Raw genomic sequence first — 17,351 nt, 5'->3', positions numbered from 1 at the left:
TCTGCTAACATCAAGGAACAGTTTTATTGTATAGATCAGAATTGGCAAATTATGACTTGTGGGCCAAATTTAGCTCACACTCTTTTTATAAATAAAAAGGTTTACTAGAACACAGCCATGTTCCTTTGTTTATGTATTACCTTTGGCTGTTTCTGTGCTACAATGGCAGAGTTCAACAGTTGCCGCAGAGTATGGCCCACAAAACAAAACCAAACAAAATTTACTATCTGGCACCTTGCAGAAGAAGTTTGCCAACCCCTGGTATAGATGAAAGGGCATTTAAAATTATATACTCCTCCACCTCCCCCCCCAAGAGAAAAACCCCATTTATTTCAAGGCTGTTGTATTCTATACATGGACATGGTTCTGCCATCTCAGGGGACAAACTAGTGGCAAGCAAATCTAAAAAAGACTCATTCTGTTCTGCATTTGGGGCTGCTCAATACCATAGGGTGTCAGCAGTTGCTTCATTGTTGTATACGTCCCATGAATTTTCCAGTGACCATCCTTAAATAAGTCCTCAGGCCCCAGATGACTTAGAAATCTCTCCCTGAGATGAAAACAAGATCTTGTGTGTGAGTGTTTATAACAGTTGCCAAGCTTGGGCCTTGGACCCCACACTCACCCTTTCATGCTGGGCTTCTGTATGCTTCCACTGCTTCCCTCAGCAAGGATGGCAAGTGCTTTTTTCCTACAACTTTTATTTTCCTGATGTAGAGGCAGACCCTAGGGGGCAGTATTTCTACAGCTAAGGGTTAGTCTCTGCCACGTTCACCTTCTTTCTTGGTAGGCATCTCTTAGAACTCCTATTTAAAGATTCTTTTCCTCGTCCCTTCCAAGGCTGTTTGTTGATCTTGGAATTCTATTTTCTGAAGCTTTTCTTTCTCAGGATCATTTTCTTTCTTGCATCGTTTAGTTCATCAGGCTCTATTTTCTTAATCCATAAAGTAAAAACAAAATATGAATTGATAAGAAAATAACATTTTGTTGTTAAAATATAAATTGAAATAGTCTTTTTTTTTGGTGGGGGTTTGTACAAAATAAGCACTGCTCTCTGCATCTCAACAGTGTCTCAGGTACCTTAGCTCTGGCTTCTGTTAACTACATTTGTCCAACATTTCTATCTCTGGTACCACTGAATTCATCTAACGCCTCTGGAGCATATAAAAGTCTTGAGGTTCTTCAGAAAAAAATCACAGAAGTCAAAGTTCATTATACAAAACTCATAGTGATGCCCACTAGGATCTAGTCTAAGGGGACAGACTTACCCCACCCCTGCTGCTGCTGCTGCTGTAGCGGTGGTCCCTTCAGATGCCCACTCTGCTCAGATTTGAAAAAACAAAAGGAAAAGAAAATCCAACTCAGACCATAAGAAGCAACTTTCCATTTAATCATTCTACATGGACGTTTACTTTTTAAAAAGCTCTGTCTGGCAAGAAAACTGAGACAGTCTCCACTGTCAGACCACTGTTCTGCCCCACTGAGGCTGCAGTGATGAGTCTACTGGAACCCAGTAGGAAAGCTCCCGCAGAACACAGAAGACAACAGCTCTCTAGTCTTCAACTAGTGTCCCATCTGCTAGGCGACACTACTGTGATCATCAGTAATAATAAAATAAATTATTTTTATTTGATACTTTCAAAATAATACATATCTATGAAAAATCAAAATTCAAAACCAAAAGTTATCCTGCAAATTGGGAGGATGAGAAACAGAGTTGCCGAGTCTTGAGAGAACCTCTGAAGGAAATGAACTTTCCCAGTTTGTTTAGACAGGGCATGAGCCTATCCCTTTCTTCTTCTGGGAAACAACCCTCCCAGGCTGTGGACTTTGAGTCATGAAAGGAGGACTTGGTACATGTGCCGATGGTTCCGCGATGGATCCCATTGCTGGGAATGGGTAGCCGGGCTCCTTGGTCCACCTGGCTAGTTATTAGGAGGAGTCATGCCTTCTCAGGTGTCAATGAGCAGGCTCACCACTGAGCGGATTTTGCAGGCAAACCATCGCCTGAGGGGACAAAAGTATTGATAGTGGAATTGTTCAAACTCGGGGGTCTGGCGGATATCTCGGAAAAAGGCAATGTCAAGGTCAGACTCGGTAAGGACGATCAGGAGGAGGAGCAAAACAAAGAGGAGTCCCATGGTCACAAGGAGCAAACGGAGGACACTTAAAACAAACTTATTCACCTGTTCCTCCTCTGGCCTGCCGTGCCCCTGACACAGGGCCCTCAGCTCTCCCCCAAGGGCCTCCACATCTGCAGCAGTTGGGGTGCTGGCCTCAGACTCCTTCTCCTCCTCGATGCTGCAGGTGGCCCCATTGATCTGCCGGGAAAGCAGCATCAGCTCCAGGCTGTGCTCAGCCACAGGGGTGGGCAGCATGCTGTCTGCAGGGCTGTAGGCCTCATCTGCGATCACAGTGACTCGCTCGTTGCTGTCTGCCCGGCTGCTTCTCACATGAGGCAGGAAGGTGTCCCCATGAGAGGAGGAACGCACCGGGGTGGAATGGGCACTGTCCCGAAGGGACTCTAGGCCTGGAAAGGCAAAAGGAACATGAGTAGGCTTTCTGTCCCAGTGCACACTTTTTTTCTTCTTTTTATGATTTTGGCCACATTGGTTAAAGATTGTGCCACTCCTGCCTCTGGTGTCCTGGGCCTGGTTTTAGCCCCAATTTGAGAGTCTGAATCGTAGACTATCCCTGATCGAGAGCTGTGGCCATGGTTCAGGGAGTTCAGGTTTGCCTCTTGGGCTTAGGGCTCTGAGAGGCAGGAATGGGGAGGATAAGACTGTGTTTTGCCTAATTGGGCCTCATCTAGTACAGATTCTGGAGCTGAGTGTCCTTTTAATAACCTAGCATACAGCTCCTTGAGCTCATGAGGCCATCTTTTGGATTTCTGCAATGGCTATTGGTTTCTTCAGCCTCCCAGTTCTAGCTGTCCTGACCTTGTGGGATATGAAAACCCTATCTGCTGTTCCTAAGTGCTCTCTGGTAGATAAGGGGAGTAGCCCTGCCCAGCTCCCTCTCTTCTCACCTTAGAATGATCTGGGTTCAGAATAGGCTGAGAGCTTCCCTATGTTAGACACTCTTGAGTGCAGAGTGGATTTTGAGAAGATCTTGTTGGGTGATGGGGAAATTCTCTTACATTTGTTAGGAGAAACGGTTTGTAGCCCTAAAACTACCCATTATCCCTTTACTTTCCCAGATGGAACGTTTCTCTTTCCAGGGCTCAAGCTCCGGTAGGGGAAAACAGCCCAACAACAGCCCCCAGGCCAGAGGATGTGCTCACATCATAGTGCTCCCAAGGAAATGGCTTCTTGTTTCAGGTTCAACACCTGCATTTTCCATTCCTGGCCATTTTGGTGGTGCCAGGATGGCTCTCCCTGCCTTTGTGGCCTATGACAAGAGAAGCCAGTCCCCTTCTGTTGCTCTGAAGTTGACCCCTACTACCTAAGACTGAACCAGATTCCCAGACAGGTAAAGGTTTGACCTGGAGGGCTGATGAGGGAGTTTTCTGGTTCAGAGCTAGCTTTGGAAGCCCAAAGGTCTCTTAAAAGGCACCAGTAGCCTTTCAAAAGTGTGTTGCATCTTTCCTTGGCTCCCTTGTGGTACAGCCATTTGTACCCAGGCAGCCTGCCTGCCGAGCCTACTAGAGCCCATCTCCACACAGGCACAGTTAAGGATTCTCCAGAAGAATGAACCCTGGAATCTGGTTTATGAACAAGAGGTGGGGGCGACGGCAGTCCCATTACCCACCTATACTCCCAGTCACCTCACCATTAGTATATTTGCCAAAGCACTTCTACTTTTAGAAGCTCCTTATGTCCTAGCAGTATTTTGTTCCTATGCTAAAATCTTAAATTTGTATAATGTTTTAAACTTTTGAAAGCACTTTCATTTTATCTTTCAACAACTCCATGAAGTGTAGTGAGGGTGAGAGGTTACAGAACTTTCCTTAAGTCATGTGGTTGGTTGTTAATGGCAAAGGCAAGGAGAGAATCCAATCATCTTTCTATTTCACATGCAAATGACATGTAGTTGGATTCTGGGGAGTGGAACAGTGGGCCAGGATGAGTTGAGTCAACAGCCTGCGCCTTTCTTAGATTTAGGTCTTAACTGCCCAAGAAATTGTTGTGCAGTAATGTGAAATTACGAGCCTTTCCCTTGTTCCAGAGCTCTTGATGCTCCTTTGATCTCTTTGTTTTCCTCAGTACTCCTCCCTGATTTCCCTATGTGTATGAACAAATAGGAACCTTCAGGCCCTGATCACACATGGTGCTGGCTCAGCTCCTTTCCCAACCACTCCTCTGGCCTCCTTTTCTTTGGAACCTCAGCACCCCCTGCACAGGGCTTCTCACACCCTTTCAAGGGACTGTCCCTCACAAGGACAGCTCTGACTGCCAGAGCTTTCAAAGTATGGCCAGCTTAGCAACCAGAAGCCACTTCAATGCAAGCCTAGCTTGGCCTACAATTTAACCCTTAGCTGGGGAAGGAGAGAGGCAAAGCCTATGACATCAGAGAGAACAAATGAGAGGGACACCAGAATCCACATTATACTGAATTGTTGGTGCTCTCAGTAAACAAGATACGGATGCATTTCTAGTAGTGTCTGACAAAGTTACTCTGTGTTAGTCTTCTGTTTCCTCAACAAGCCCCACCTATATCATTCCTCTGTCAGGTTAGTCCTGTACAGAACTTCAGGTGTCACTGTAAACCATCACCGGCCTTACCCCTTCATCAAACCTGTTATTTTGGGAGGATGAGGTCAGTTCCATGGGTGGGATCCGGGCAAGTGGCACAGCAAAACAGAGGACTGTCATTTTTACCTTGGAAGTGCTCCAGCTGATTGCCTTGCCCAGAGGTAGCTCCGAGCGGGCTGGGGGGTACAGTGGTCAGGAGCCTACCCTGGAGCCGGGGCCCCATCCTCAGGATGCGCACACTCAGGGGTCGAAGGCAGTGATTAGTCAACCGGAGCTGAACGCGGACTCTGGTGTGAATCTTAATCAGACTCTTCCCCATGGTAGCCCAGGAAAGCAGATGCTTCTTCAGTGGAAACCAGCTGATCTCTTCATGGAAACCAGCCAAGCAGGGAGATACAGAGGGAAAGGATGGAAAACCGACTAGGGACAAAGGATTTTTGCTGATCTCAGGCTGTGGTGGCCCCTTCGCAGTGCCTCCTGTGCTGGAAAGAGGTCAGCTCCATGAGCCTCAGAGCCGGCTGAGCTGCAGGGAAGGAGCAACTCTGAGAGGCCCATGTTATCAGGGAACTGGATTCAGTCAGAAGCACTTAGAGCCATAAAAAGTAATGCTTCCCCAGCCCGTAGCTGTTTCCCTGAGGCCCGTATAAGGGCCCTAGACCTCTCAGAGGGTGAGGGACAGAGAGGGAACAATCCTGGAGGGTAGGGGGACTCAGGGCTGTCCCAGAAAATTCAGGGTGTGAAGCTACAAAGACATTGGGCTTTGGGCTGAGTGGCTCTGAAGAGTGAAGAAGTGGCTGAGCCCCATCCCCTACTGGGATAAACCTGGTGGCTTCAGCCTCAGGATGGATGGAAAGAGGGGACACATAGAGGGGACAAACTTAGTTTCCTCAAAAAAGGAGAAAAAAATCATTCCACTTTCCTGAGATGAACACCCCAAAAGAAGAGGGACAGTGTGAGCCATACTCAGTTCTGCTCAGCCTGACAGTATAGACTCAGGATGTTGTGTCTGTTGATGGTCAGACCTCAATAATTCCATACCTTGTACAGCGACTATACTTGGTAGTTTACAAGGCACCTTCCACATTCACACCCCACTCCACAGTGGGGCCAAGAGGCTCAGAGAGGTTAAGCAACCTGCCCCAGAAAGTACATGGCAGAGCTCTGACTCAAATCTTGTCTTGGACTTCCCGACCAGGGCTCTTTGCACTGTGCTTGCTGCTTGCCAGTATGTGCTTTAATCTCTTTAAAGCACTTCTGCATACATCAGCTTCCTTGCAACCCATGGCAAGGAAGATATCCCTTTTTTACAAATTGAGTAACAAAGATACTCAGATAATTAAGGCACTTGATGGTGGCTGCTCAGCCAGGGTTTTCAACTCCCAGAGAACCATACTCAGGTGATGCAGTCAGTGACACATCATAAAATCCTGAACATGAACCAGAGATCCTCCCTCAGGAGCAGCAGAGAGACGTCCTTCCTAACCTGAGCCGTTCTTCATTTTCATTCACAAGCAGCATTTTCTCAGAAAGGACAAAGGGCCTTCCCTCCCCAGCTTCCAAGACCTAAACAGGTTTGCAACAATCCTGCTGCTGTTTCCTGCTGCAGGATGAAAACAATCTTACATCCATATCCAGCCTGCAGGACAAGCTGGGTCAGGGACAACAGCTGGAGGACACTATCCCGAGAGTCTCCTCAAGATACCGGACAAGCGGGACAAGCTAGACGTATCTCCCTTAGGCTGCTGGGGTATCCAGTTCTGAAGATACACAGACTTGTCTCTCCCACCTCCACCTACTCCAAAGGGAGGGAAAGGTTGACAGCAATAGCAAGAGGGCAGATTTCTACCACTGAAGTAAAAGGTGGTAGCAGTTATTGGAATGCTTCAGAACCAAGAGTTCTTATTTTATCAGCCACCCTTATCATTTAAGCTGTGGAGATTGGTCAGATCTGGAAAACAAGTGAAAAGCTACTAGATGGAAAGCAGTTTCAGAACTGCATGGAACCTGGTAGATCCCACATGCACTGTCCCCAAAGGTCTACCACAAATACTCTCAGATCTACAACCCCCTCTTGGATTACAGCTCAGCAGGGCTGGATGGGATTCCTTCACCTGACACCCAGCTGGTGTGCCTACCCAGTGGGTGAAACCTTCTCCCTACCATCAGAGAAAATTGCTACTGTCTCTAATATCATCTCCCTCTTTTCAAGGTCCCTGAGTGGAAATGGCCTAAGTCACAACTCGGAAAAACCTGTGGTCATCTCATCTCATGCTTACCTTCCATGATGGAGATGTGAACAGCTCTTCTCCGGGTCCTGGGGACACTGCTCAGCCTTGGGCCATGGGTTATGGAGGGACAGCTGCGGCTGGGAACCATCCCAGCTCTGAGGTTAAAGAAAAAGAACACGGTTAGCTCAGTGCACAGGTAACTGGTCAGGACTCAGAGTTGAGGAGTGGCTACTAGAATGGCCTAGCTGTATTTTTTATTTTTAATCTTTAATACCTGCTCCCCCCCCCCTTTTTCCTTTTAAAATATGTTTTTATTGATTTCAGAGAGAGGAAGGGAGAGGGAGAGAGAGAAACATCAATGATGAGAGCAAGTCATTGATTGGTTGTCTCCTGCACGGCCCCTACTGGGGATCCAGCCTGGGACGTGGGCATGGGCCTTGATCAGGAATTGAACCATGACCTGGTTCATAGGTCGAAACTCAACCACTGAGCAATGCCAGCTGGGCTAATATCTGCTTTTTGCCTTTAGTCCCTGGATCCCATTCAGAGATAATGGTGTAAACTCATCCACCTCCCTACATCCCAGACCCACTGGAACTTTCCTGTAGTGTGTCAGTGGTGCCACTGGTCTCTGGGCAGGATAGTCAGGGAGTAGTGCCCCAGGATAAACAGTGCTCCTGAAAATGGATATGGCAGCCCCCCGACTTCCAACAGAGGTGGCTGGTTGCAGGGGGGCTTTGTGTGAAGGGGCAGGTAGTAATACTCCCATTCCCAGAGGTCAGGCTGGTTGGCAAACCCTAGCTCTCTTGGCCAATCATATTCTTTCTGGCTCTCATCCGGTTCTAGGAGATGGGCTCCTGGAATTGTGTGCATGAAGCATGGATCTGTCAGAACTAGTTTACATGTGGTGTGACGGGTGTGGGGCTACCCCTGGCTTCCTGTAATGAACTGATTCTATTACCAATGAAACCTTGCTGCTTGGACATGTCCTCTATGGTGTATGACCAATTTCAGGACTTGGGAGGACCGTAGAGAATCACCCAGGAAGGTGGGTCCTAGATCTGAGGTGCTGTCTGCATTAGCCCGCTCTCCCCGTTCTCCATCCAGGCTCAGGGATACCAGGGTCAGATGGTTTCCCACGCCTTTAGCCGAGATGGGTCTTTTCACCCCTCCTGCCCTGTTCTCCTTCCCCTTTTGGGAGCCACTGTGGCCAGAATCTTCACATTACTTAAACTGCTGGCTTTTGAGATTCTGGGACCTGAGCTGGAAGTGCTTTTGGGGGAAGCCCTTGGCAGCCTACCTGTGGATTTCTGGTGGCTCCCGTTTGATCTTGGCACTCGATTCCATTACTTCCTTTGCAACTCGGCCACTGTAAGTAGTATAATAAAAACAGCAGCAAGAAATGAGACAGTGTTGTGGGACTGGGCTCCTCTCCAAGATCTCATTCCTTTGGCTGGACTGGGATAAGGCCTCTTTGGCCTGCCCCTTCCCAATGTTTAGGCCACTGAAAGGCTTGCTTGCTGGGGGTAAAGTTCTAAGATGTCCCAACAGCTGTCTGAGAGAGACCTCTATCTCTGGAGTCTTTGTGATCTTCCATTCTCATTTAGGAATGATTCCTCATTGTCCAACATGTTCCAAAAATATTGCAAAAATGAGAAATCTTTAAACAGACATGAGAAGAATTACTGTTACAGTTCTTATTGTGCTGCTGTTGTAAGGGCAGGAGAAGGTACTCATTTAAAGCCCTACAGACACAGCTGCAGGAAAGGAAAGAATAGTCAAAGGGTTAGGAGGCAGTTGGATGGAAACCTCAAGCTTTTCTGGAGGTCCCCAGTTTCTTTGTCCTGAAGGATAAGGACCACTGGGCCATCGTTCTGAAGAGAAGGGTCTGAAAATGGGTCCTTAATGGTGACTTACTGTCACTATTTACCTGTATCGGAACCGGCTCCCTTTAAAGAATAAATTGCTGCTGGACACTGTGCGGACTTGGCTTGACTTCTCCAGCCTGCAGCAAGGCAAAGTCAGTGTAAGAGACGGCCTGTGACTGTCTCACAGGTTAAGACAGCGCATCCCCAGCCCCTTCCACAGGAAGACCCTTCACAGCCCTGCTGGTCTCCGGCTCTCCTTTAGGACCTGAGGGCTGTGCTCACAGCCTCAGAGCCAGGGGCAGGCATACTGAACCCCACTTTCATGTCAGGAGAGTGAGGGTTCACCAGGGAGACTGAGAGAACAAACGTTAGGGATGATTGTCCGGGGGAATAATAGGATGCCACCCATGGAATCTCAGGCCACTTAGTAGTATGACCTTGGGTAAAAATGTTTTCTCTTTAGCCTCAGTCTCCTTACCTATAAAATAATAGAGCTGAGGCCTCAGGAGCCCTTTCTAATCCTGGCACATGATTTGTGTTCATGTCTGGGTAACTGGTGGAGAAGAGAGTAGGGGCTTTCTTCCTATTCCATCTCCTTTTTGAAGAGTCCTAAAGTGTATTATCACATTAAAGACTCTGAGAAGTCCTGAAATGAAGAAGCTAGCTTAACTTCAATAAAAGTTCCATCATTTATTTGAACTTGGAATCATTCTCCCATCCCCAGAATGCATATTAGCCTCACTTTCCAGGCTGTAGAGATAACTGATGTGGAGACTCTGGAAGGCCATGGGTGCTGTAAAATATCCTTTTGGGTGACTTCTTTGATCCACTCAGAGCTCCCCAGAGTGAAGTCTCCCAAGACCCAACTCAACCTGCAACCTGCCCTGGGTGCCCATGGTGCTAATCCAGCCAGGAACACATCTAGGTCTGAAGCCTTTGTCGTGAGTTGGTAGTGAATATTTAGGGAGTTGTCTCCACAATCCATGAACAGCAGTTCCTAAGAGTCACCATCCCCACCTATCTCAGGGCTCTGTGAGGCTCAGCCTACTTGCCCTCCTGCCCGAGCACATTCTGGAGTCTGACCTGGCTCCCTTCAAAGCACTGGGCCACAGACAGGAATCTGCAAATGGGATGCTCAGAGGCCTGAGAAGCAGCTGATAGAAACTTGGTGTAACTGGGGATCTGACCTTTAACACTAATTAGAACATTAAGTAGTTAATGGAAAACAGTGAAGAATGACCTTGGTTTCCACTGTGGGTGTTGGCAGGACTAACTAGGTCTGGAGGTCTATTAATGGAAAGACTCAGAAACTGAGTTTGGTCATAGGTTCAGAAGCACAGTTCTGTTCCCATGACAAAAAATAAAGGCCTCCAGAAATGGTGCTGAAATATTTTCTTGGCTTTCCTTGAACACCAGGGACTGAACAGGAGGGAAATTTGACCATATGAAAGTCTTTTCCAAGTGTCTTCTCTTTCATGAGAAGAATAAAGACCACTCAGGTTAGAATTCAGGCCACCCATTCAGTTCATCCCTGATTCTGTATCAAATGCACAGAAATCATTAAGCGGTTCAGAAAGCCTGCCCAAGAAACAACTTTTGGGGCTGTGGTCCCAGTAACAGGGAGGAGACCAGTTCTGCAGGCAGGCATCCTATAGCAGCCAATGGGTAGCAGAGTGCTCACTGGGGTGGAGGATGGTACCCCCTCTCCCCTCCACACACACACAAAGCCAGAGCAATTCTGCTCTCTCCGGGATCCCTCAGGTTACTGGAAGGAGAGCAAACTATATGGCCTATCGGGCAGAACATACCACATACACTTTTGTCTTATGTTGTCCTGATAAAATTACAGCTTATTAATGCATAAATCATTACATTCTATTTTCAAAACAAGACCAAAGGTTTTAGTGAAACAGACTTTATCTGGCGTCACTGCAGTTTCTCAATGGGCTATTTCTTTGCTCCCTAATGCCTTTATGCCCATTTTCTTGAAGAAAACAGAGCACAAAACCCTCAAATACTTTACAAAATTCTTTGGTAGGCAAAGTTGTCTTTGGCCCAAAGCTGGCTTCTTAGTACCAGACAAGTCCTTGCCCCCTCCAGTTACCCTATCCCAGGCTCCTGGGCACTTGGCCGGTCATTGGCAACACCTCTGGCAGTGATGCTCCAGGAGGGCTGGAATTAATGCCAGCTTAGCGCCAGGTCACTCACTGGGGAGTGGGCCCAGGATCTCCCTAAGGCTTATGGACCTGCTCTGGGCTGTGCCTGCTCCTTCATTGAGCTATTAGTATTCTGAGCTGTCTTAGGGCTCTGACTGGCTCCACGGGGCCAGTTTGATTTGAGTAAGGCACCCAGGGGCTTTTCTGGCCCAAGTCTTACTCTGAAAACCCAGAATTGCTTTGCTGCTGAGGGCTGTCCAAGGATATCACAAGGCAGACCCCTTAGGCAACTGTACTCAGCTGTGTCCCTCCAGGGGGTACGCACAGACATTTGAAAAGGGGTCTGAGTTTTATAAGGAAATCCAGCCCTATCATCTCACTTCTCATTTCTCAAAGCTTCCTGACCATCATTCCTCTGAAAAGTAACTTTCACGACTTTGATAATGATGGTCCCTGTTCCATATGTCCACTCACTTGTAGAAGGCTTGGTTCTCAATCCCACATTTCCAGAGGTGCTTGCAGGCTTCTGGAGTTGGAGCAAAATATGTGAGAATAATTTTCTTTTCCTACAAAAAACCCCACATAGAAACAGCTGAGTGTGGATGGAGAAGAGAAGGGTGAAGTAGGCCAAGACACTGACCCCCGCAAGCTGTCTAAGGGCTCCCATGACTCTCACAGGCTGCGGATGGGGAAGGGGCTGCCTGGCAGCTGGCTGGTTGGAAGCGAAGGCCTACAGGACTCCCTGGGGTGGGGCAGAGCTGTTGGGTGCATAAGTTCACACCTGGCAGGGCCACTGAGAGTAAGTCTCAGCTGGCACAAACAGAACCAAGAGCCCTCACCAGAGAAAGTAGCACTCATACCTAAAATGTTTTTTAATTTCTACTTTGTATTTATTTTCTTGAAATTTTCATATGAAAGCAAAAGAATCTTATTTTGATTGCATTTTTTGGAAGCATGAAACTTCTGGGTGTCATCAGCAGCCCCAAGAAAGCTCTGTGTTCCAGGGCTTTGCCACCTCTCCCTCCCTCACCTCCACATCTTGACCTTGGTCTTGGCTTAGCATGCAGGTGGCTTAGCTCTACCTGGATGGAGCACTTTTGTTCAGCCCTGGCCATCCCAGTACCTCAGCCCTCCTGAAAAGAAGGAAGCCAGCACTCACCTCTTTCTGACTTACGTATAAATAGAAAGTCTTCCCTTCAAATTTCAGCTTGGTCACCTCATTCCTAGAAGCACAAAGATACCTCAGTGGTGAGCTGCTCGTTCACAACTACGTCTCATAGATGCACAGCCCACCCCAACTGGAAGGGGCTCCAGGCACAGACACAGTTTTAGCCAAATCAGAACTAAAACAAGACAGCAGCGCAGTGGCCTTGGAGAACAGTTGCTGAAATAGTTCAATCCACAGTTTTCTAGTCAATCAAACTATAATAATAGGGTGATAGGAGGATTTCAGGCTCATCGACAGTGGCTGTAAAAGGGAAACACTGGCATGGGAAGTGAGTCTAGGTAGGGTGGTCCCAGGCCATTTCAGGATTTGGTTCATAACACAGGTGCATTATCTGGATGGGACTATCAAACATAAGATGCCACAGTAGCTGATGAGGCCAAAGTTCAAGATACAGCAAATCATGAAAATGCAACCAGGTTCTGAGGGAACTGAGTCTTTCAGGTGACTGTGCCACTGGATGGAAAATGCAGTTGAATGCAGACAAATGTCAAATGATCTCAGGGAGGGGGTGGAACAACATACCAAAGAGAGAACAGATTACATGAACAGTCATGCAGTGTACTGACCAGGAAAGGGGCTTAGGGGTTTTTGTAGAAAAATCCTTGAAGCCACCAGCCCAGTGAATGGCTGCAGTAAAAGAGGCAAACAGGATACTGGGGTACGTCACCCGCAGGACAGACACAAATCAGAAGAAGTGACATGGTTACTGTACAGGGCACGGCTTAGACCTCACCTCCACATACTGCTTGCAGCCTTAGTTACATTTACAGAATGGAAAAATGACTGGGATTGTAGGTGGATGTCCCTGAGAGCCAGAGAACCGGGCCTCAGCACTAGTCAAGCTTCACTTCCTTCCATTTGCCTGACTTGGCTGCCCTCGGGAGTCCGAAGGGCCTCCACCCTCACTGGGGGTGGAGTCCTTATTTTTCTACCCACTGGAGCCCCCATGGAGGTCTGACCAGGCACAAGTGCCTACACTTGGTGTCTTCCTCTTTGCAATTTTTAGGGGAAATTTCCTCAATATCCTAGGAAGTAGCGGAAAGGTTAGTGAGAACTATGTACCCAGTTTACTACTGGACAAAACTGAGGGGACAAAAGAAGGTCACTTGTTCCCGGGAAATCATGGTTGGGCTGGGATGAGAGTTCACAATTCTGACCAACAGTTCTGAGCTAATACAAGACACAGTGTATTCCTTCCCTGTTTGATGCCCTTCCAACCAACCAATCAGTCTCTCATACACAGAATACTATAAATATCAATTGGTTAATGTAGAAACAAGCACACAGATCATCTAGACTTCAATAAGAAAGGTAGGAAAGTAAGAGTTTTTTATGGGAAGTGAGATTGGGTTTACATCTATTAAAGCTGAGACACTGTGAAGAGGAGACTTCCTGCAGATGTGAGGATAGGAAAGGGCCTGGGAGAAGCAGGTGAACATCGGGGCTTCTGGAGGGGTAGGGACACATTACGGATTGTAGGTTCCTGTATCAGTTGTGTCTGACCTCATGAGGCAGCTACCCTGGTCAGTGTGGTCCCGGATCTGGGCTCGCTAAGGGACATCTGACAACCCACTGTATCCAGGCAGCAGGTGCTCCTCCCTGGGAGGGAGAGTGGTGGCCTAGTCCTGCTCATTGTCTTTTTCTGAAAAGTATTTTGTTGGACAGAAGACCGCAAACCCTCAATGTCTTCACCCAGAGAGCACAGTGGGTGGGCCAACTGGAGCTGGGTCTGTCTGAGGAGCAGTTTCTCCAACATGAGGTTGATCATCAGATTGCCAGTCTTCACAAGAGCAATGGGGGAAAGGTGGTGTCTATGAGGTCAGGACAGGAGCTGAAGGGGACACGGGAGGATAGATGCCCTGCAGTCCCCCCAGCAGAAAGCTTGTCAGAAAGCAGCTCTGTCCTGATTCCCATGAGCTCTTCTGGAGAAGGAAACAAGACAGGAGCCGGCTTCCCTGGCTAAGCTCTGCTGGGCCAAGGAAAGCCACTTGTCCAAGCCCATGGGAGGAGTTGGCCAGCTAAGACTTGACAGTCTAAGGTCCAAGAAGGTACAAAAGTCACAGGGGCTTAGTAGAACAGCCAACATGTTTTGATGAGGTGAAAGATGTTTGCATAGGCCTGAAAAAGGGCCTCCAGGAGAGCCGAATGTCCATCAACAAAGCAGAGTCTGCACTGCATCGGCTCCCAGAGCCACGCAGCAGAACAGACCCCGAACAGACGGGGCAGAGCAGTAGTTCAAAGTAGCTTCAGCTGAGGCAGTGTCTCCTGCCTGCTAGAAATTGGGGTGAGGGAGAGGGAGAGGGAGGGAGGGAAGAAAAAGTGGGGATATGATTCTTGGAAGCTGAGGACACCTAGTCCCTCAAGAGGGAGAGGAGAGACAGAGCAGTAGCTGTGCTTTTGCAGACGGTGCCCACAGTGGGGTTGGCCTGAGCAGGGTGCTTGCCAGAGCAACTGGGTAACTCCTACCTGCCCCAGGGGTCACTGTGAGCCCCTCCTTCATTAGGAGAGTGGGTAGGGGAGTAAGCATCCATGCAGATGCTATGGGCCTCAGTGGGGAATAGTCCCAACGTCTCATTTCTCATGGGGACTTGGCTTCTCTAATATTGGCTCCAGCCCCACGCCTTTCTTCATACCAGAAATCAACCCTCCACACCCTTTCTTCTTCTGGAGAGGCTGCTGGCTCTCAGGAACACCCCTCTAGAAGAATAGGATCCCTAGGAAGAGACCACTACCTTCATCAGTTAGCATTATGGATGCAAGGCTTTGGAGGGGCTCAGAACCATAACTGCCCAATCACACACAAAGAACATGGGAACCACAGCCCTCCCCAGCTGGTGAAGTATAAAAAGCCTGTCTTGGAAATAAAGATATTCACCATTTAATGAAGTGGACCCTCTTGTTTCCTTGAAGAACAACAAATCCAAAAGGAGTGAAGGCCAAAAATGCAGCATTTCCTGACACGTCCTGCAACACAGGAAGACTTCTCATCGGGGTGATGCAGGCATAGAGATGAAAGGGTGAGAAACAGCTGTTCATCGGAGATACAGGGTTAATACTTGGCAGCAGGTCACAGAGGGAAGAGCAAGGCATTTGGAAGTGAAAGGCAAGTAACTTACCTTCCTTCCGTGAGCCTCAATGCCCTTAACTGTAAGTTGTAGATTATAATGATACCAATCTTAGAAGGCTGTTGTGAACATCCAAAGGGAGAGGCAAACCCTCACACATTGCTGGTGGGGTTGTAAAATGGTACAGTCATTTTGGAAAGCAGGTTGGAAGTTCTTCAAATTGTTAAACACAGAATTACCTCATGACCCAGCAATTCCACTCCTAGGTATGTACCCAAGAGAACTGAAAACATATGTTCACACAGAAACTCGCACATGAATGTTTATAGCAGGATTAATTGTTCATAACAGCCAGAAAGTGGAAACAATCCAAATGTCCGTCGATTGGAAAATGAATGAGCAAAATGTGGCAGATCCATACAATGGAAAATATTCAGCAAGAAAAGAGAATGAATCACTGACACATGCTACAAGCTCTGAAAACACTGTGCTAAAAGGAAACAGTTACAAAAGATCACATGTTCTATGACTGCATTTATATAAAATGTCCAGAATAGGCAAATCCATTGAGGCAAAAAGCTGCCAGGAGCTGTGGGGAAGGGGAGATAGGGAGCAACAGCTAATAGGAACATGATTAACATGTTCTAAAATTAGATAGTGGCGACGGTTGCACAACTCTGTGAATATACTAAAAACCACTGGACTGCATACTTTAAAAGGATGGATTTTATGATATGTGAATTATATCTCAAAAAAGCTGTTATTGGAGGGAGGCATGGAGGGAAAGGGAGAAGGGGGGAGAGGGAGCGTGGGACTGAGGGGCAGGAGAGAGAATGAGAATGAATGAATGAAGATGCAGGTATCATGATGGGCTCCACACACGGCTCCCTCGGGAAAGCTTAGCTAAAGAAAAGGTAGGAAGCAACTGGCCTAGTGGAATAGCCATCACCAGCCCTACGGTGCCCGAAACAACAAAGAGGCCTCTTGGTCACCTGTCGCCATTAGTCAGTAAACACCACGCCTGAGGTTCTGCTGAGCAAAGAGGGGAGAAGGTACAGCAGCAGCTGTAGGTCACAGTTCCCTCCTGTGGGACAATGAGCTCCATGGGGATCAGGTCTTTTCTAGTTGGGATGAGGCACAGAAAGCTGGTTGATGGGTTATGCTGTCCCAGGAAGCTTGCTCTCGTAGGGACCTCAGGTGAGAATCTGCTCTGTCAGGGTGTGTATTCAGGTGGCCAGAAAATCATGGCAGCATGCTAGTCAAATGTGTGTGCAGGACAGTTGTCTGGGCCATAGCTTAGATGGTGCCATGCAGTGTTGTCCTGAAAGCATCTCTTAGAGTTGGGGTTACAAGTGTGAGCATCTGGGCCCAGGGAATAAACTAAGTACATGTTTTGCAAACATGTCCAATTAATGTATTTTTGGACCCTTTCCTCAGGGTCTGTCATGACCCCAACACTTGCATGCACGCACAATGTCATTCAACTTTGGGCACAGCAAAGAGCTGTTTAAAAATATCCTGAGTGGAGATACTGTGAAGCCACAGGGCTGGATCTTCTCCTGCCTGTCATCAGTGCTTGGTGGTGGTTAACACCTGAGTGCCAGCACGTACACAAGCGCTAACCTGGCAGGTTGACAGGGACATGGGTCAGGGCAGGCTGGTGCTTAGGGTAGAGAACACCTGGGAGAGGTGGGTGAGGGCTCTGCTTGCAGGGAGGTGGCCTGCCTTGGAGGGTGGGCACCAGGACCTTTGTGCTCACTGTGCAGCCAGGATCCAAGGAAGTCCTGAAACCAGGCTTCCAAAGAGACCTAAGGGTGGAGACCTTACCTTGTTTGTACTCATGGAACAGGCCTGCAGGAAATGTTTATCAGATGAATGTGTAAGACAGTGGGTGTGCCAGAGGGGCCAGGGTGACTGCAGTGGAGGAAGTAAAAAAATGGGAGGGGAGGGCACAGTGGGACCAGTGGAGAAAGCGCCTTCCAGTGCACCCTGAGAGACAAGAAAGGCCTAGCAGGAAGAAAAGGGTCATGCCTACAGAGGACTGAGGAAGGCTGGAAATAACAGGTAAAGAGCAGAAAGGGAAGCGGCAGGGTGGGTAGGGATGCGCCACCC

The 17,351-nt window shown here is 48.0% G+C and overlaps 1 protein-coding gene across 1 annotated transcript in view; it reads right to left on the bottom strand.

The window, feature by feature from the left end:
- Window positions 1-1,604: 1,604 nt before the first annotated feature.
- FRMD5 (FERM domain containing 5) overlaps window positions 1,605-17,351 on the bottom strand; it is a 250,336-nt gene continuing 234,589 nt past the window's right edge. The window contains exons 8-14 of the mRNA XM_016211480.2: window positions 15,050-15,138; window positions 12,106-12,169; window positions 11,421-11,512; window positions 8,853-8,927; window positions 8,223-8,291; window positions 6,971-7,077; window positions 1,605-2,530 (exon numbers count right to left, since the gene is read on the bottom strand). Coding sequence (XP_016066966.1) covers window positions 1,953-2,530; window positions 6,971-7,077; window positions 8,223-8,291; window positions 8,853-8,927; window positions 11,421-11,512; window positions 12,106-12,169; window positions 15,050-15,138 — 1,074 coding nt within the window. The 3' untranslated portion in view covers window positions 1,605-1,952. The remainder of the gene's footprint in view (window positions 2,531-6,970; window positions 7,078-8,222; window positions 8,292-8,852; window positions 8,928-11,420; window positions 11,513-12,105; window positions 12,170-15,049; window positions 15,139-17,351) is intronic.

The sequence above is a fragment of the Miniopterus natalensis genome, chromosome 1, assembly GCF_054644295.1.
Source record: "Miniopterus natalensis isolate mMinNat1 chromosome 1, mMinNat1.hap1, whole genome shotgun sequence".
NCBI classification, from domain to species: Eukaryota; Metazoa; Chordata; class Mammalia; order Chiroptera; family Miniopteridae; genus Miniopterus; species Miniopterus natalensis.
The sequence above is the reverse complement of the archived record's forward strand: the minus strand, read 5'-3'. Positions and strand labels throughout refer to the sequence as shown.